Below are 20,785 nucleotides of genomic sequence, written 5' to 3' on the forward strand. Positions count from 1 at the left end.
ATTGTATTAGACATAAGAAGAGCTGGAGGTCTGCAAAAACGATGATGGAAATAGATCTATATTCAGCCATATAACAAATTCTATTGAATGCTAATCAGGTTTCTTTAAATAAATTCATTTTAATAACAAATTAGAACTGCATAGGATGAAAACAAGGTCTGAGGGGTTAAATAACAAGTACTTAATATTTAGCTTATAAAAAACTTGGAAGTGTCATAATTTTATACCAGGGTTGGGGCAAAAGTCATTGGAACCATTTTCTTTCTTGCAGATACCAGCCTGGCTGGATACTGCGACATATACAGATGAAAGGATGAGGTGGAAACTACATGTGTGGACATTGAAAAGCGCACAAACACTGTGCCTCACATATTTATTATGTTAGTGTACAGGACAATTCTGGTTTCATGATGCAAAATAATTACAGCCAAGCACACCTCCTACATTACAATGCAGTACACATACAGCTGATATGACAAAGCTGAGTCTAATAATAATAATAATAATAATAATAATAATAATAATAATAATAATAATAATAATAATAACAATGTTATTTGCTTTACGTCCCACTAACTACATCACTTTTTATGGTTTTCGGCGACGCCAAGGTGCCAGAATTTAGTCCCGCAGGAGTTCTTTTACATGCCAGTAAATCTACCGACACAAGGCTGACGTATTTGAGCACCTTCAAATACCACCGGAATGAGCCAAGATCGAACCTGAAAGTTGGAGCCAGAAGGCCAGTGCCTGAACCGTCTGAGCCACTCAGTCCAGTAAAACCGAGTCTACAGGCACTCAAAGTAGTCCCCTGCAACGTTCAACACACGCTGCCAACTATGTGGGAGGCACTGGATACCATCTGCAACACAGTTTGCCGCTCCATGTGTGAATCGAGTCACCTATTGTCGGACAGCATCAGCAAAGTCCTCTCATGTTGCAAATGACCTACCACATAGTGGTTCATTTCCCTTTCATTTGATATGAAAGTCTGAGGGCGAAAGGTCAGCAGAGTACAGCAGGTGCTCGAATTCTTCTCATCCCCAGCGTTGCAGTTGCTGCTGTACACATTCTGCTCTATGTGGTTTTTCATTGTCGTGTATTATAATTGCACTGTCCACCAGATTCGGACATTTCTCCCGAATGTTACGTCGTACCTATCACACCAGGAAGTCCCTGTAGTGCGCTGTGCTCACTGTTCTGCCATGTGAAAGGAAGTGGCACACAATGACACCCCTGCAGTATATGCGATAATCACCATCAATTTCCCAGGGAAGGATTCTGACAGAACTGCTGCTGCCTTGGTGATCCGGCATATTACCACTGACGTTTCAGTTCCGGTTTGTATACCCTGGTCCAAAATTCATCAATGGTGATTATTTGTGACAGGAAGTGGCCGTCCTGTTGCCAGTATGCTAGGTGGTCGGAGCATGTTGCATATCGCATCCACAGTCCAACTTCTATGGGTGCATGTGGTACCCACCGCAATACAATTTTGCGCAGTTGCAGCTCTGTCCGCAACATCCTGCATATGGTGCACTTCTCAATGCCACTTGCCCTCTATAAATCCAGTAGCGTTCACCATCTGTCTACCTCCAGGAGGTGCTCGATGACGGCACATGCCACGTCAGACCACACACTGACATGTCGTCCCAAGCATTGCAGATCACCACTTGCCACATGTCCTTCCTGAAACTTTCCTTACCCACCATGCTAATGTACAGAATGTGAGGGCATTATTCCCAAGGGCTTTCACCAATTCACTGTGACATTCTGTCACATTTCTCCCCCAGAGAAAAGCTATTTTGATGTATGCGTGCTGCTAAACACAGGTTATTTCCATCTCACATGATTCTCGCCACACAACTGATTTCACAGCACTCTCTGTGCTACTACCAGCAATCACAGAGCCATTTGTTGTTGTGAATTCACACTACTCCTGCATGGCTTCCACATGACAAATAGCAGTTTGTGATCTGGTCACACATCTGCAAGAAAAAAATAGTTACAATGACTTTTGCCCCAACCCTCATAAAATGGCTTACACAACTATTTTTCTGCAGTAATGAACTCACTTAACAAAATGTTTCTTTTCTTTCTTTCCTTCTTTTTTTTTTTTTTTGATTCACTTTTGTTAATTTGTTAAATGATTTCTCTCCGAACCATGCATGAGGTTACAATGTATCATTTGTATTTAAGCAGTGTGACATTAAAATACTGTACAGACCTGAGGACTTTCTTAGCAACTAATACAAGTAAGTGTAACAGACTAGTATAACTTGTAAACAATATTCTCTAACGTAATGGTAAATAATGGAAATAACTAGCTCGATTTATTATTATTTACGCAGTTGTGTATGAACTTTATTTGGTATAAACAGTGGTCATATTATTTGTGAAGTTGTCATGAAACATCTGCTGTATGTATATTAATATGAATTTATTTAATGTAAGAAGACATAATTAATAGTATGTAATTTATTGTTACCTGTATATATGATGTATATATCCACCGCAATACTGTGCAACAAACGGTAATAGTCTGGAACAACGTATCTTTGGTTTTAGCGAGTTACAAAAAAATTTCTTTAATTGTAAAGAGGTAATTGAAGACTCTCGAAATTATGAGAAAACATGTCATGTCATATTCTTCTAGAAGCCTGGCCAGGCAAGGTATATAAAGAGGCAGTCTTGAGGGTAGAGAGGAAGTTGTTTTATTGAGAGTTATGAGTGCAAGTCATTAATCGAATATGTGAATTTTTTGCATTGGTAGTTGGTTCACATGCAAGTGTGTGCAGTCTTCTTCTTATGCTTCGCAACAGTGTTTTGTTCGAGAGCGTAGTAGTCAAGTGTTCACGATGGCAGTTTATTAGTTTGTGTGTGTATCATGTGTAAATAATGTGTAAATAAAACTGTACACAATTGACAGCATTTCGTGTGTGCGTGCTTGTGATAACAAAACGACCTGTTCCTTTTCGTACACGATGATTGCCTTCTGTGATGTTTGAAATATAATACATGAGGATTCATGATATTGCGGGTCTTATCAAATGGACTTTTACAATCGCAGCAGGTTACACTTTCAACTAAAGAAGTCAGTTATCAGAATAGAATATACTGTAGAACGTTAAATAACACAGCTCTGAACTTGAAATACATGGAAGCAAGGGAAGTATCAGCACACTGCAAATATCTTACATAATTCGTAGTGCAGATGGGCATATGTTGGATGCACAAAAGAAATGGAGGGTTATCGCTGCAAGCATATGACCAAGTGTAAATACATCTAATTACGTATTTTCATCCAAACAGTAAGAAACCTGGATAAGGGTAAAATGATAAAGCAAGTACCTGACAGAAATATCAATGTAATCCAGTTTACTCCCTGTATAACCATGTAATTCTACCATACAACCAAGTAAAATATATTGTTGTGTGGTGCAAGATAATGAACAAGGTATTACATCTGGGAAAATTCAATGAATATAATGAAGGAATATATATATTTTTTTAATAAGGAAATATGGAACCTACCTGATATAACCTCCGTTGCAGCTCTCTGATAACTTTCTAGACGGGAATTTGTACACTCATTCAAAGGTTCTAAGAAATGTTGCAAGTACCGATCTCCATGATTCCGGAACAGGCCCTGAAAGAAAACAACACTTGTCATATATGCACAATTAGAATTGCGGAAAGGTTCAACCTATTCAATACTAAGTATGTCGTACAAGATGTTCACAACATGTTATTTATTGTTACTAGTACCGGTTTTGACGCTTTGTGGCGTCATCATCAGCTAGAAGTTACAAAGTGAGCAGGGTACATAACATAAAACTGTGCACATAATACATGCAATGCGAAGTACCAATGGTTAAAAAAATTTCAATTTAGAGCTAAATGAACAATGGGTAAAATATGGAGTAATGTAAACGTATAACAGGCGTTATAGTCTAATGTAGTACATTGGTGTTATACAATAAAATTGGTCTGATGAATGATAGTAAAAACCTTGGTATATATAATACAACAAAACAATGAAATAAAATTGATGTCCACTCTTCTGTTATTATCAATGGAGATGTACGTATATTTTACAATTAGAACAGTGCCAAATTCAACCTCAACACAGAATATAAAATTTCAACCTAACAATTTTTTTCTTCTTTTTTTTCTGTCTACCCTACAGCTTGTCTGTCAGAATCCAGAGTTCCTTCTAGAAAAAGTATAAATTTATCAGAGTTGACACAGGAGTCTCATACTGGCTGCCAAGCTCCACTGGAGGACTTCCTTTCCTCTCATTAGATACTGCAATTTATTACTTTATGCCACTTGGCTCTTGCGACTAATTAGTTAGTGCCTTGGCCTTCGGACCATAAGTTCAATTACTGGACTGGTCATGGGATCTTTATTGTAAATAGTTAATATTTCTGGTTCAGGGACTGGATGTTTGGTCTGTCCTGAACATACTTACAACTCACAGAGAACACTATCTTCCCCCAAACAAACACACAGTTAGCAGATACCACCCACCATCACTGGAGGGTCTCTCTAAAGAAGGTTGCACCACGCTAACGTGTTAAGAACATTGTATGGATTACCATTCTCTCAAGTAAGACAACTAAGAGGAAATTCACAAAGTAGATACCACATCTTACAATGATTTCATTTACATGTCAGAAATGGCTACAATTGTTGTCTTAGGTAACATTAAAATACTACAAAATATTAATGAATGTAACACTCTACTTCTCATTAAAATTTAATACATTATCAAAAAATTAAAAAACGAAAACAGTATGAACATTGTAAACCATATTATTAAATTTATTAGATTTAAATTGATTAGATCCCAAATAAACAAATAAAATTCAGTACATTGATGGAATCTTATGAGACTGATGTGGTGATAGGAACAGAATCATGGTTGAGAGAAGGGGTGGATAATAGAGAAGTATTTCCTGAAGGGTATACAGTCTATCGTAGAGACCGAGAAGATGGTGGAGGGGGGTTTATTCTGGTGAAGGAAACTTATTGTTCACATGAATGGTTTACCGATGAAAGGGATGAAATATTAGGGATAAAATTAGTTTGTGATAATATGAAGGAGGTGGGAATTATAGGAACATATAGGCCTGGAAGAGAGGAAAGAGCCATGGAAAATTTGAGAAAATAATACACTATACTCATTAAAACCCTCCTCTGCGAACCATGTGACCTTGCCGCGGTGGGGAGGCTTGCGTGTCCCAATGATGCAGATAGCCGAGCCGCAGGTGCAACCATATCAGATGGGTATCTGTTGAGAGACCAGACTAACGAATGGTTCATCGGAAGGGGGGTAGCAGCCCTTCGGTAGTTGCAAGGGCGGCAGTCTAGATGATTGACTGATACGGCCTTGTAATAATACTCAACATGGCTTAGCTGTGTTGATACTGCTACACGGCTGAAAGCAACGGGAAACTACAGCCGTAACCACCTCCTGAGGACATGCAGCTCTCTCTGTATGAATGATGGACTGATGATGGCTTCCTCCCGGGTAAAATATTCCGGAGGCTAACTAGTCCCCCATTCGGATCTCCGGGTGGGGACTACACGAGAGGGGGCGATCATCAGGAAGATGGATATTGACATTCTGCGAGTCGGAGCGTGGAATGTTAGAAGTTTGAATCGTTGTGGTAGGTTAGAGAATCTGAAAAGGGAAATGGATAGGCTAAAGTTAGATGTAGTTGGTATAAGTGAAGTACGTTGGCAGGAAGAACAGGATTTTTGGTCAGGCGACTACCGAATTATCAACACGAAATCAAACACGGGTAATGCAGGAGTTGGTTTAATAATGAATAAGAAAATAGGGCAACGGATAAGCTACTACGACCAGCATAGTGAAAGAATTATTGTCGCCAAGATAGACACCAAACCAATGCCCACCACAATAGTGCAGGTCTATATGCCTACTAGTTCAGTGGATGATGAAGAAATTGAAAGAATATATGAGGAGATAGAAGATTTAATACAATATGTCAAAGGTGACGAGAATCTAATTGTGATGGGAGACTGGAACGCAGTGGTAGGCCAAGGAAGAGAAGGTAGCACAGTAGAAGAATTTGGATTGGGACAAAGGAACGAAAGAGGAAGTCGGCTGCTTGAATTCTGCACTGACCATAATTTAGTCCTCGCCAATACTTGGTTCAAACACCACAAACGACAGCTGTATACGTGGACGAGACCTGGAGACACTGGAAGGTATCAAATAGACTTCATTATGATTAGGCAGAGATTCAGATACCAGGTGTTGGATTGCAAAACTTTCCCAGGAGCAGACGTGGACTCTGACCACAACTTGTTGGTCATGAAATGCCGTCTGAAGTTGAAGAAATTGAAGAAAGGAAAGAATGCAAAAAGATGGGATCTAGACAAGTTGAAAGAAAAGAGTGTGAGGGATTGTTTCAAGGAACATGTTGCACAAGGACTAAATGAAAAGGCTGAAGGAAACACAGTAGAGGAAGAGTGGAGAGTCATGAAAAATGAAGTCAGTAGGGCTGCTGAAGAAATGTTAGGAAGGAAGAAAAGATCAACTAAGAATCAGTGGATAACTCAGGAGATACTAGACCTAATTGATGAACGACGAAAATACAAGAATGCTAGAAATGAAGAGGGCAGAAAAGAATACAGGCGATTAAAGAATGAAGTGGATAGAAAGTGCAAGGTAGCTAAGGAAGAATGGCTGAAGGAGAAATGCAAGGATGTCGAAGGCTGTATGGTCCTGGGAAAGGTAGATGCTGCATACAGGAAAATCAAGGAAACCTTTGGAGAAAGGAAATCTAGGTGCATGAATATTAAGAGCTCAGATGGAAAGCCACTTCTAGGGAAAGAAGACAAAGCAGAAAGATGGCAGGAGCATATCCAACAGTTGTATCAAGGTAACGATGTAGATAATTTCGTTCTGGAACATGAAGAGGCTGTTGATGCTGATGAAATGGGAGACCCAATTTTGAGGTCAGAGTTTGACAGAACTGTGAGTGACCTAAATAGGAACAAGGCACCTGGAATTGATGATATTCCCTCTGAATTACTGACTGCCTTAGGAGAAACCAGCATGGCAAGGTTATTTCATTTAGTGTGCAAGATGTATGAGACGGGAGAAGTCCCATCCGATTTTTGGCAGAATGTTGTTATACCTATTCCCAAGAAAGCCGGTGCTGACAGGTGTGAAAACTACCGCACTATTAGTTTAGTATCTCATGCCTGCAAAATTTTAACACGTATTATTTACAGAAGAATGGAAAAACAAGTTGAAGCTGAGTTGGGGGAAGATCAATTTGGCTTCAGAAGAAATGTAGGAACACGTGAAGCAATCCTGACTTTACGTCTGATCTTAGAGGATCGAATCAAGAAGGACAAGCCCACGTACCTGGCATTCGTAGATCTAGAAAAGGCATTCGATAATGTTGATTGGACCAGGCTATTTATGATTTTGAAGATGATAGGGATCAGATACCGTGAACGAAGAATTATCTACAACCTGTATAAAAATCAGTCTGCAGTGATAAGAATCGAGGGCTTTGAAAAAGAAGCAGCAATCCAGAAAGGAGTGAGGCAAGGCTGCAGTTTATCTCCTCTCCTTTTCAATGTTTACATAGAACAGGCAGTAAAGGAAATCAAAGAGAAATTTGGAAAGGGAATCACAGTCCAAGGAGAGGAAATCAAAACCTTGAGATTTGCCGATGATATTGTTATTTTATCTGAGGCTGCAGAAGATCTCGAGAAGTTGCTGAATGGTATGGATGAAGTCTTAGGTAAGGAGTACAAGATGAAAATAAATAAGTCCAAAACAAAAGTAATGGAGTGCAGTCGAACGAAGGCAGGTGATGTAGGAAATATTAGATTAGGAAACGAAGTCTTAAAGGAAGTAGGTGAATACTGTTACTTGGGTAGTAAAATAACCAACGATGGCAGAAGTAAGGAGGACATAAAATGCAGACTAGCACAAGCAAGGAAGAGCTTTCTTAAGAAAAGAAATTTGCTCATTTCAAACATTGATATCGGAATTAGAAAGATGTTTTTGAAGACTTTTGTGTGGAGCGTGGCATTGTATGGAAGTGAAACATGGATGATAACTAGCTCAGAAAGAAAGAGAATAGAAGCTTTTGAAATGTGGTGTTACAGAAGAATGCTGAAGGTGAGATGGATAGATCGAATCACGAATGAAGAGATACTGAATCGAATTGGTGAGAGGAGATCGATTTGGCTAAATTTGACGAGAAGAAGAGATAGAATGATAGGACACCCAGGACTTGTTCAGTTGGTTTTTGAAGGAAGTGTAGGTGGCAAGAACGGTAGGGGTAGACTAAGGTATGAATATGACAAAGAGATTAGAGCAGATGTAGGATGCAATAGTTACGTAGAAATGAAAAGGTTAGCACATGATAGGGTGGCATGGAGAGCTGCATCAAACCAGTCTATGGACTGATGACTCAAACAACAACAACAACAACAACAACAACTCATTAAAACAATAATAATGATATGGTAATAATTGGGGGAGATCTAAACTTGGCTGAAGTTGAACGGAATGGAGCTGCAAGTGAAGCCCATGAACAGAAACTGGCAAATACGTTAATTTGGGAGGGAGGATTTACACAAGTAGTACAAGAACCGACTCGTCTCAACAACTTGCTAGATGTATTCTTGGTTAAACCATGGGAAATTGTTGATAAAACTGAGGTAATTGAAGGAATAGGAGACCATAAGGCTGCAATAATGGATGTAGGACTTGTACCAAAAATGCTTAATAAGAGGGTCACACAAGACAAGAAATTACACAGAAAAACTAAAGTTGATGAATTTGGGGCTTACCTTAAATCACAATTCAGTTGTTGGATAAGTGAAGGGAGCAATGTGGATACACTTTGAGCTAAATTTAAAGGAATCATTTGGGAAGGAGAGAAGAGATTTGTACCTGTTAAGAAGGGTAAATTGATCTCAGACCCTGTTTATTATACAAGGGAAATAAGGAACATACATACATACATACATACATACATACATACATTATCATTATAGACTGTTATGCCTTTCAGCGTACAGTCTGCAAGCCTCTGTGAATTTACTAAACGTCGCCACAATCCTCGATTTACAACTAGTGTTGTGGCCTCATTTAGTTCTATACCTCTTATCTTTAAATCGTTAGAAACTGAGCCTAACCATCGTCGTCTTGGTCTACCTCTACTTCTCTTACCCTCCACAACAGAGTCCATTATTCTCCTAAGTAAACTATCCTCCTCCATTCGCTTCACATGACCCCACCACCGAAGCCAGTTTATGCGTAGAGCTTCATCCATCGAGTTCATTATTAAATTAGCCTTTATCTCCTCATTCCGAGTACCCTCCTGCCATTGTTCCCACCTGTTTGTACCAGCAATCATTCTCGCTACTTTCATGCCTGTTACTTCTAACTTATGAATAAGATATCCTGAGTCCACCCAGCTTTCGCTCCCGTAAAGCAAAGTTGGACTGGAAAAACCGATGTAAAGATAGTTTCGTCTGGGAGCTGACTTCCTTCTTACAGAATACTGCTGATCGCAACTGCGAGCTCACTGCATTAGCTTTACTACACCTTGATTCAATCTCACTTACTATATTACCATCCTGGGAGAACACACAACCTAAATACTTGAAATTATCGACCTGTTCTAGCTTTGTATCACCAATCTGACATTCAATTCTGTTGAATTTATTACCTACTGACATCAATTTAGTCTTCGAGAGGCTAATTTTCATACCATACTCATTGCACCTATTTTCAAGTTCCAAGATATTAGACTGCAGGCTTTCGGCACAGTCTGCCATTAAGACCAAGTCGTCAGCAGAGGCCAAACTGCTTACTGCATTTCCACCTAACTGAATCCCTCCCTGCCATTTTATACCATTCAGCAGATGATCCATGTAAACTACGAACAGCAAAGGTGAAAGATTACAGCCTTGTCTAACCCCTGTAAGTACCCTGAACCAACAAGAACTCATTCTACCATCAATTCTCACTCAAGCCCAATTGTCAACATAAATGCCTTTGATTGATTTTAATAATCTACCTTTAATTCCATAGTCTCGAAGTATGGCGAACATCTTTTCCCTCGGTACCCTGTCATACGCTTCCTCTAGATCTATGAAACATAAACACAACTGCCTATTCCTCTCTTAGCATTTTTCAATTACCTGGCGCATAATGAAAAACTGATCCTGACAGCCTCTCTGTGGTCTGAAACCACACTGGTTTTTATCCAACTTCCCCTCAACGACTGATCACACCCTCCCTTCCAAGATGCCAGTGAATACTTTGCCTGGTATACTAATCAATGAGATACCTCGATAGTTGTTGCAATCCTTCCTGTTCCCTTGCTTATAGATAGGTGCAATTACTGCTTTCGTCCAATCTGAAGGTACCTTACCAACACTCCACGTTAATTTTACTACTCTATGAAGCCATTTCATCCCTACCTTCCCACTATACTTCAACCATTTCAGGTCTAATTTCATCTATGCCTGCTGCCTTATGACAATGGAGTTTATTTACTATCTTTTCCACTTCCTCAAGCATAATTTCACCAACATCCTTTTCCTCCTCCCATGAGCTTGGCTGTTTGCAACACCACCATGATGATTTCCTTTTACATTGAGAAGATGTTCAAAATATTCCCTACACCTCTCCAGTGATTCCCTGGGATCTATTATGAGTTCACCTGAATTACTCAAAACACTGCTCATTTCCTTTTTCCCTCCCTTCCTAAGATTCTTTATTACTGTCCAAAAAGGTTTCCCTGCTGCTTGACCTAGCCTTTCCAGGTTATTACCAAAATCTTCCCATGACTTCTTTTTGAATTCAACAACTATTTGTTTCGCTCTGTTTCTTTCATCAACGTACCAATCCCTGTCTGCCTTGGCCCTTGTTTGGAGCCATTTCTGAAAAGCCTTCTTTGTACGTTTACAGGCTGCTCTCACTTCATCATTCCACCAAGATGTTCACCTTTTCCCATCTTTACACACAGTTGTTCCTAGGCATTCCCTTGCTGTGTCTACTACAGCATCCCTGTATGCCACCCATTCACTTTCTATATCCTGAACCTCCTTACTGTCTACTGTTTGAAACTTCTCACTAATCATATCCATGTACTTCTGTCTAATTTCCTCGTCCTGGAGATTTTCTACCCTTATTCGTTTGCAGACAGATTTCACTTTCTCTACCCTAGGCCTAGAGATACTTAGTTCACTACAGATCAGATAGCGGTCTGTATCATCGAAAAATCCGCGAAAAACTCGTACATTCCTAACAGATTTCATGAATTCAAAGCCTGTTAAGATATAGTCTATTATGGATCTGGTACCCCTAGCCTCCCATGTGTAGCGGTGAATAGCCTTATGCTTGAAGAATGTATTCGTAACAGCTAAACCCATACTAGCACAGAAGTCCAGCAAACGCTTCCCATTCCCATTAGCTTCCATATCTTCCCCACATTTACCAATCACCCTTTCGTATCCTTCAGTTCTATTCCCAACTCTCGCATTGAAATCGCCCATTAGCACTATTCTATCCTTGCTGTTGACCCTGACCACTATGTCACTCAATGCTTCATAAAACTTGTCAACTTCATCCTTATCTGCACCCTCACATGGTGAATACACGGACACAATTCTTGTCCTAATTCCTCCCACTGACAAATCTACCCACATCATTAGCTCATGTACGTGCCTAACAGAAACTATGTTGCGTGCAATGGTATTCCTGATAAAGAGCCCTACCCCAGACTCTGCCCTTCCCTTTCTAACACCCGTCAAGTACACTTTATAATCTCCCATCTCTTCCTCATTATCTCCCCTTACCTGAATATCACTTACTCCTAGCACATCCAGATGCATCCTCTTTGCTGACTCAGCCAGTTCTACCTTCATTCTTCCATAAGCCCCATTAATATTGATAGCTCCCCATCGAATTCCATTTCGTTCGCCAAGTTGTTTCCAAGGAGTCCCTCGCCTGTCAAATGGGAACGGGACTCCGTTACTCCCATAAGTCCGAGGCTTGCTTAAAGTGTTCTGAGCTCGGTAAATTCATGAAGCAGGATGCTGCCCTACTTGCACATAGTCCAATTGAGGATCTCTCCTCTAACGGGTTATGGACCAACGAAATTAAAAAGAAAATGCAGAATAGTAAACAGGAAAATCAAAGAGGGTAGGGAGAATAGAGAAACTAGAAAACAGCTAATGAGGGAACTGAATAGAGTGAAAAAGGAAGCAAATGAGAAATATATGCATGGCATACTTCAAGAGGGTAATGACCATAAAGGGAAATGGAAAAAAGATGTTATCATATATTAGGTGTACTGGGCGGCTCATTCAAATATTTCGCCAATTTAAACTCCTCTACAGGAGAAGTTTGGAACCTTGAAAACTGAACTAATTCTACTATTTCTTAAAAGATGTCACTACGGTAAATGGTGTAATTTTGAAGTGTTCTGAACTGTGTCTATTTCGATTTGTGTTTGTTTATTCCGTATCAAGAAGTGTGGACATTCTCCTCTAGATGTCTCTACAGAGAAAAAACTAGGATTACGCACTCTGTTGCAAAGTAATGAACCTTCTTGAAGAAGTTTTGTGTTCATAAGTTTTTGACCTTACTAAATTTTGTTCTGTGGTTTGTGGGTTGGCAACATTAATCATTTCTACCCGCTTGTTTTGAATTTAGCCAATACCAAATTTCTCTAATTAATTTTTGACCAATAACGTATGTCTTCTCCGATATGGATATGTTGCTTTTAGCTATCCAATAAAGTTGAGGTGGGTGTGTGTACTCATTCTTGAAAGGTCTCGAATGTTCCACGAGGGTATTTAAACTGCTGATTTTCTTGTCTCGGTGCCACTTCATCAACATCTTGCTTAGTGTGTGATTATGTAGCAGTGGGCGGGAAGCGCCTCTTTCTTCGGGCAGCAGTTCATTCACAAGGTAATGGCCGCTTAATAACTTTATTTCTTGCTAGCTCAGCAGTTTAACCCTCGGGGCAGGTTCGAAACTTTTCTCATGTAACCTATCTTTAAAATGTAATAGACATTTGGTAAAAATTCCGTCTTTTTAACTACAAATTGGGATAGAGAGTGCCTAACCCTCTCGAGCTCCCACTCATATTGTTTTGAGGTGACTACATTTTCATAACCGTTTTTTTCTCTTCGTAATGTAATAAAGTTTTCGTATCGTGTCACCTCCTTAGTATGGGATTAGCCCTTGCGTAAGCGGCCTAGAGCCAAGTAGGTTTTAAAAGTGTATTAGGAGTGCAAGTTTCGCCTCCATTCTATTTTGTATTATGGGCCAGTAACTCAACCTGATGTTTTATTTTCCTCATGTAAAGGCCCTGTAGGTTGGGTATCAAATACCCCTGTTTCTTGGTGTGCCTTAAGGGCAGATAGAAATGAAGTTTGTTGTAGCCTTTGATAGGCTTGTAAAATTGAGAGCGGGTCTGCTTTTTTTCTTAACACTGTAATTAGGAGCAAGTGCTCCTTGTACTTAGGGGTTTTATGCCCTTCAGCAATGATAGTTGTGAGCTGAGAGCTCAGAAATTATACTTGGGGCTTGAAGCCCAGATTTTGGTAATAACTCCCGAAATCTTGTAATTTCTTTGTACTTGATTTTTGCTTGTTGCTGACTTGTTATTAGTTGAGTTTTGAAAGTCTATATGAAAATTGTTAAACTTTGTTGTCTGTTGAAAATATAACCTTTGTCAAAGTTTTAAATTAACTTTAATTCTGTAGTTGAGACCTATTCCAGCCAGCACCTTCTTTCACCTCTACTGTTCCACCAGAACTCCGTAACATTAGGAATCTAAAAGGAAAAGGAATCCAAATTCCTACAATGGTGGGAGAAGGGGGTGAAAACTATTCAACAGATACTGAGAAAGCAAATCTATTTAGTAGGGAATTCAGAGTAGTGATGGGACATTCGATTCATTTTTCTGAATCGATTCATTTGATTCCGTTCACGTTACTGAATCGATACAGTGATCCGATTCACGGCTCATTGGTCACCACTCCTACTTCATCTGTGTAGTATGTGCTGGTAAGACAGCAGCAACAGCATTCAGTGCTCGCAGCTGCCATCTGGTCTTCATACTATGAACTTCTTTCTTAGAAAAAATGCTTGTTACTCTAATACATCAAAGGTTTCCGGCGACGCAGTGTGGGAAAGGTTAGGATTAGGAACGTAGCAGCCATAGCCTGAATTAAGGTACAGTTCCAGCATTTCCTGGTGTGAAAATTGGGAAACTACGGAAAAAACATCTTAACTGCTGCCGATGGTGGGATTCGAACCCACCATCCCCCGAATGCAAACGCATAGCCACACAATATTAACCGCGCCGGGCTGAGTGGCTCAGACGGTTAAGGCGCTGGCCTTCTGACCCCAACTTGGCAGGTTCGATCCTGGCTCAGTCCAGTGGTATTTGAAGGCGCTCAAATACGTCAGCCTCGTGTCGGTAGATTTACTGGCACGAAAAAGAACTCCTGCGGGACAAAATTCCGGCACCTCGGCGTCTCCGAAAACCTTAAAAGAGTAGTTAGTGGGACGTAAAACAAATAACATTATTATTATTTATTAATATTAACCGCACGACAACTCGCTCAGTCATTAAAAAAAAAAAAAATTCTATCAGCTGAGGATGTTTTTTAATAGTCATATTTTGTATAGGCTACCCGAGATGTACAGTAGCCCGCTGGTTTTCTGATTCAACATATTGTTATTGCGTCTGTCCACATATCATTGAAGTCTTGTGCAACGATGTGACATATGAACTGAGAGAATACTGAGCCGTTCTCCCCAATATAAAACAGGTACTTTTGAGTGGTCATGAGCATGACTCATAGTCATAGGGCACGCTAGAGTCAAGTTTAATTGTCAAATGTCAACTGAATTATAATACTAAGATTCATTAAACTAATAAATAGTATAACCTAATAGCCTACCTACTTATTAGCTACTTCAGAATTATGTTGTGACTACCTTTTTAACAGTGCAAATAAATCCATCTATTATTTAAACCTCCCTGTAAGAAGAGGACAGTGAATGAAAATGGGTATTATTTTCAAATGAGCTGAGCTCGAGAGTCCATTATAGCATACGATTCTTTCAGTGTAGCATGGCTCACTGGATGTCTCGCTGCAGTGAGCCGATAAGGAGCCGTGTGTATCTTGTGTCTCACTCAGCCGTGCTCGTTCACGATTCTTTCAGTGTGCCATGGCTCACTGTATGTCTCGCTGCAGCGGAAGCTCGGCTCTCCGCGTGTCCAGTGAGCCGATAAGGAGCCGTGTGTATCATGTGTCTCAGTGAGCCTCGCTCGTTCACGATTCTTTCGATGTGCCATGATTCACTGTCTCGCTGCAGCGGAAGCTCGGCTCCCCGTCAACGTCCAGTGAGTGCGCCACTCAGCACTGTCCACTGGGAGTAAGCTGAATCATGTGCCGTGAGCTCGCCGTTCCTGTGAATCGATTCACTCGGACACTTGAATGAATCGATACACTGCTTCGAATCATACATTCAGTAGCCAACACTAATTCAGAGATTCAGTAGAAGATTGTCAGGAGTTGGAAACAGTAACAAAAGATAGAGAGGGAGAGAAACATAGGGAAACAAGAAGCTTCTCATTCACAAATGAAGATATTTTCAGAGAAATCCAACTGCTTCAGCAAGGAAAAGCAGCAGGAAGTGATTAAATTACTGGGGAGGTATTAAAGACAATGGTGTGGTACATAGTGCCTTATTTAAAATTTCTCTTTGACTATATCATAAATAATAGTGTAATACCAAAAGAATGGAAGAAATCTATAATAATACCAATTTATAAAGGAAAGGGTGATAAAAGGAAACCAGAGAACAGGGGATTTCAGGAGAAACAGTAGTGTATCAGAAATGTTAGAGGAACTTGGGCGGGAAACTTTAAGTAAGAGAAGGGAGAAAACTAGACTTATAGGATTATATAGAGCCTATACAGGAGAAGAAGCATGGGGAGAAATCCGTGAGAGGCTTCAGTTGGAAAATAATTATATTGGCAGAACTGACCACAGTATAAAATTAGAAGGAATTTTAGCAGAAGCGACTGGGGTAAATTTTCATTCATTGGGAAGGGCGTGAAGGAGTGGAACAGTTTACCAGGGGTAGTGTTTGATCCTTTTCCAAAATCTGTACAGGTATTCAAGAAGAGAATAAACAGCAACAGGGAAAATAAATGAAATGTTAGAGGGCATTTGACCAGTGCAGCCTATTGTAAATAAAAAATGTGTGTAAAAAAAAAATTAATTCCATCCCCTGGTCCATGGAGTTTGGACAGCCAAAGTAGGGGACTGCCTGTAGGGGTGAAATACAGTGGGGACTTCGAGAGCCCTGGGACCGCTACAGTAGCTGTGAAGGCCCTTCAGGAACTCTGAAAATTGGTGGCAAAAGGGGGCTCTGGTTAAGATGCAGCAGGTTGTTATGCTACTTAGGTTCCAAAATGGGTAAAAAAAATTAAAAAAAAGAAGGCAATATAGTTGCATAGTATTATTTGAAGTAATTCCACATACTGTATATGAGTTGACTATGTTTGTAAGTATAGGAGATATTATAAGTAGAATTTTGTAAACAATATAAATTTATTAAGGATGATCTGTTTGTTTAATAGAAAAAATTGTTAGCATTAATTGTATATTATTGTATTCTAGAAAAAAAATTCTTCCCTTGTTAATTTAAAATTTAGTGCTTGACAATAATGTATTTTAGAGTACCATTTGCCACCGAGGTAGACACCTCATTTGCAAATAAAGAGATTTTGATTTTGATTGATTTTGATATCCTGTTCTAATATTTTGAAAAACTATTATCATTAAATCTTAAGTAGTATTAATTAGTACTGTAATGCAATATTAGTTATATTATCTTCCATGTTATTTTCTTTCTTGATGTGACTAGTGTGTCACTGGAGGTAATTTTAAGAATATTCAAGCTAGCGGTACGGTATAATCTCTAATACCACCCACACTTTTTCCCCCAAAATATTGGTTCTAGATCTTGGGTGCGGGCCGTATTCAAGACGCTTCTTCTCGTAAATATTTACTACGTTTACATGGAGTATTGAAATAAATTTAAATACGGTTACGATACTCAATATACCACATGTAAACGGGCATTCATGTCTTATTGTGTTTTAGTTGATTTCTAGAAAACAAGATCGATTTTTCTCAATACAGTTACAGTGGCATTTAAACGCGAAATGTAAGGTAATGAAATACAATAAATCAAAGAATACGGATAAATATGCTGTAAATATAAAAGCCGCTGCTGCGGATAGTTGATTGTCATTTCTTTCACAAGTGTTGCTGGCATGCTAGGTGCGCGAATAGCTGATATGGGGGATATCGTACTTGAGAATCGAGACTGTTGGTTATGGAAGTCTACCTTGCTCATATTCGAGTTCCGTATCTGTCCCGTGAACGTGCTGTCTCGATAGTAAGCGATGGATTCAAATCGGCGCCTGCGGTCATTTACCGTGCGTGAGAAACTTAAAATTGTAAGCGAAGCTGAAATATATGGAAATCACACCGTTGGCAGAAAGTACAATATTGATGAATCGTGTATTCGTGATTGGCGGAAGAAGAATGAAAAACATAGTAACGGCGATCGCAGAGCGTTCCGCGGGTGGAGCGCAGTGATTTCGGAAATTGAAGAACGACTCCACAAATTTGTCATAGAAAACTGTGAGTTAGGATATGGTGTTTCTAGTGAAATCTGTCAACTGAAAGCACCAGAGATCTCAAAAGAACTCAAAAGACACTGTTTTACTGCAAGCCACGGATGGATCCGAAACTTTTATCGGAGAAAGGGATTGTGCATTCGGAGACGCACGCCTATTTCACATCATTTTCCTGTGGCGTATGAAGAAAAATTAACGGCCTTTTAGCAGCACATTATTCATTTGAGGAAGCAAAATTTTTATTTGCTGCCGCAAATTGGGAATGCTGACCAGACACCTGTCTATTTTGAAATGCCGTTGGAAAATACAGTGGATACGAAGGGTTCTAAAAGTGTAACCATCAGAACAGGTGGTAACGAAAGGCAACAGTGCATGCTAATGTTGTGCGTATTAGCGGATGGAACCAAACTCCCTCCATATGTGGTTCTGAAAAGGAAAACACTTCCGAAAAGAAACTTGCCGTCTGGTGTTATTGTTAGCACACATGAGTCTGGCTGGATGGACAATGCGTTAGTTGAGGACTGGGTGAAGTGTGTTTGGCTTTGTTACAAAAGCAAAACATGCTTGTGTAGGACAGTTACCTACGACATACAACTGACGCCGTGAAAGATATGATGAGGAAAGGAAAAACCGATCTTGTGATAATTCCCAGAGGACTCACTTCTCTTCTAGAGCCGTTGGATGTGTGCGTGAACCGGCCTTTCAAAACTGCAATGAAACAGTTATACACCAAGTGGATGTCACACGGTGATCGCGCGTTAACACCAACCGGACAAGTGAAGAGGGCTAAGTGGGACTAATATGCAGCTGTATCAAGACCGCATGGGCATGCATTCCCAACGATCTAGTGTCCAAAAGCTTTAAGAAATGTGGAATTTCAAATTCAGTGGATGGTAGTGAGGATGACTGTTTGTGGAAAGATACCTGCAACGAAAGTTCCTATTGTAAAACTTAATAATAATGTTATTTGTTTTACATCCCACTAACTACTCTTCTACGGTTTTCGGAGACGCCGAGGTACCGGAATTTAGTCCCGCAGGAGTTCTTTTATGTGCCAATAAATCTACCAACACGAGGCTGACGTATTTGAGCACCTTCAAATACCACCGGACTGAGCCAGGAATCGAACCTGCCAAGTTGGGGTCAGAAGGCCAGCACTTCAACCGTCTGAGCCACTCAGCCCGGCTTGTAAAACTTCAGATGACGACGGTGAATTGTGAATGATCTGAGTATTGGACCGATTATATTTAAGATTTTTGTGATGATTTTATTAATTGTAAGCTGTTTGAATTGATATTTGTGATATACTTGAAGAAAATTGAATAGGTATGTTTATTTGATTTTTTATTTTTTCCGTATTTTGCCGTCTCAAATTTAGGGTGCGGGTCTTATTCGGTGGCGGGTGGTATTCGGGATTATACGGTAATTTTTTTTTTTAATGTCTAAGTAACAATGGTCATAGTCTTTACTAGAGTTTATTAATGGAACTGAGTTGACAATACTAAACCTAGGAAACAAGCCTACATTTATAAATAAAAAAAGTAGGGAGGTAATAGACAATACACTAATCACTACACATATTGCAAACTTTATTAAAGACTGGAAGGTGCTTGAGGAACCATCATTGGCAGACCACCAGTACATCTGATTTGCAACAGATGTGAGACTATGTGGGATTGAGATGTACAGAGACCCAAAAAGAACTAACTGGGACAGATACAGAGAAGATCTAGGGCAGGCTGAACAAAAAATTCCAACTAACATAAGAGGACAGAAAGAATTGAATGAGGCACGGGAACTATTAGAAGAGGCCATTATAGACTCTTTCTCTTTCAGTCCAACCCTTCGTAAGGGTGTAGTAGCATCATGTGACAATCCTTTTGGTGACCTTCCTCCAGGAGTCTCTGCTTTGGGCATGGTGACTTGCTTGCTGTAAGCTCATCATGGTCAAGTTTTTGATCTGGTCCATCCATCGTCACGGTGCATCTCCTCTAGGTCTTCGGCCTTCGACTTTTCCCTCTATGATAAGTATTTCCATTGCCTCCTGTCTTCTGGCAATATGACCAAAATATCCGAGTTGTTTTTGGTTGATACAGGTCGACAGTCTCGTTCTGATGCGAGTTGTTGCAGGAATGATTCATTAGTACGGTGTGCTGTCCATGGTATTCGCAGTAATCTCCTTTAGCACCACATTTCTAGAGCATCAACCCTGCGGCGATCGGCCGTCTTCATCATCCACGTTTCTGCAGCATAGGTCGTGATAGGGAAGATCAGAGTTCGAATGAGGGTGAGCTTTGTCTTGGAAGTGATGGAGGTGTCCTTCCAGATGCAAGTAAGTTTTGCTGTTGAATTTCTCGCAATCGCAATGCGCTTGCGGATCTCAGGTTCACAGTCTCCAGTATTTGTGACAATAGATTCTAGATACTCGAAGCGACTGACAACCTTATAATCCGCAATTCTTGTTATGGCAGGTCTGCTGTTATTAAAATGTTCTACACTCATCACTTTGGTCTTTTTATTGTTGATTTCAAGACCATATTCTCTGCTTCGCTCGTCTAACCTCCGCATGATGGCTTCTAGTTCATGATCATCTGTTGTAATTATCACAGTGTCATTCGCATATCTGAGATTGTTAATTTTCCAGCCACCAACTGTGACGCCGTCACTCCAGTCCTCGAGAATCTTCCTCATGATGTACTCGCCGTATAAATTAAATAGGAGGGGGGAAAGAATGCAACCTTGTCGCACTCCAGCACTAGTAGAAAAGATGTCTGAGAAGTTGCCATTAACTCTCGCTGTTGCAGTGTTCAAAGAGTACAATTGTTGAATCAGGTACACTAAATGTCTTGGCGTCCCCATCTCAATGAGTATAGCCCAGAGCTTTGACCGTTTTACCTTGTCGAGGGCTTTCTTGTAGTCCACGAAGCACAGGAACATCTTGATATTGTACTCCCTTGTCTTCTCTATGAGCTGCCGGATGTTTAGAATCTGCTCACAAGTTCCTTTGCCTGGAACAAACCCGGTTTGTT

At 40.0% G+C, this 20,785-nt stretch overlaps 1 protein-coding gene across 1 annotated transcript in view; it reads right to left on the reverse strand.

Moving 5' to 3' along the window:
• LOC136863441 (proteasome activator complex subunit 4A) overlaps nt 1–20,785 on the reverse strand; it is a 1,047,550-nt gene that overhangs the window by 355,891 nt on the left and 670,874 nt on the right. The window contains exon 26 of the mRNA XM_068225934.1: nt 3,535–3,649. Within this exon, the coding sequence (XP_068082035.1) occupies nt 3,535–3,649 (115 nt within the window). The remainder of the gene's footprint in view (nt 1–3,534; nt 3,650–20,785) is intronic.

The sequence above is a fragment of the Anabrus simplex genome, chromosome 2, assembly GCF_040414725.1.
Source record: "Anabrus simplex isolate iqAnaSimp1 chromosome 2, ASM4041472v1, whole genome shotgun sequence".
Lineage (NCBI taxonomy): Eukaryota > Metazoa > Arthropoda > Insecta > Orthoptera > Tettigoniidae > Anabrus > Anabrus simplex.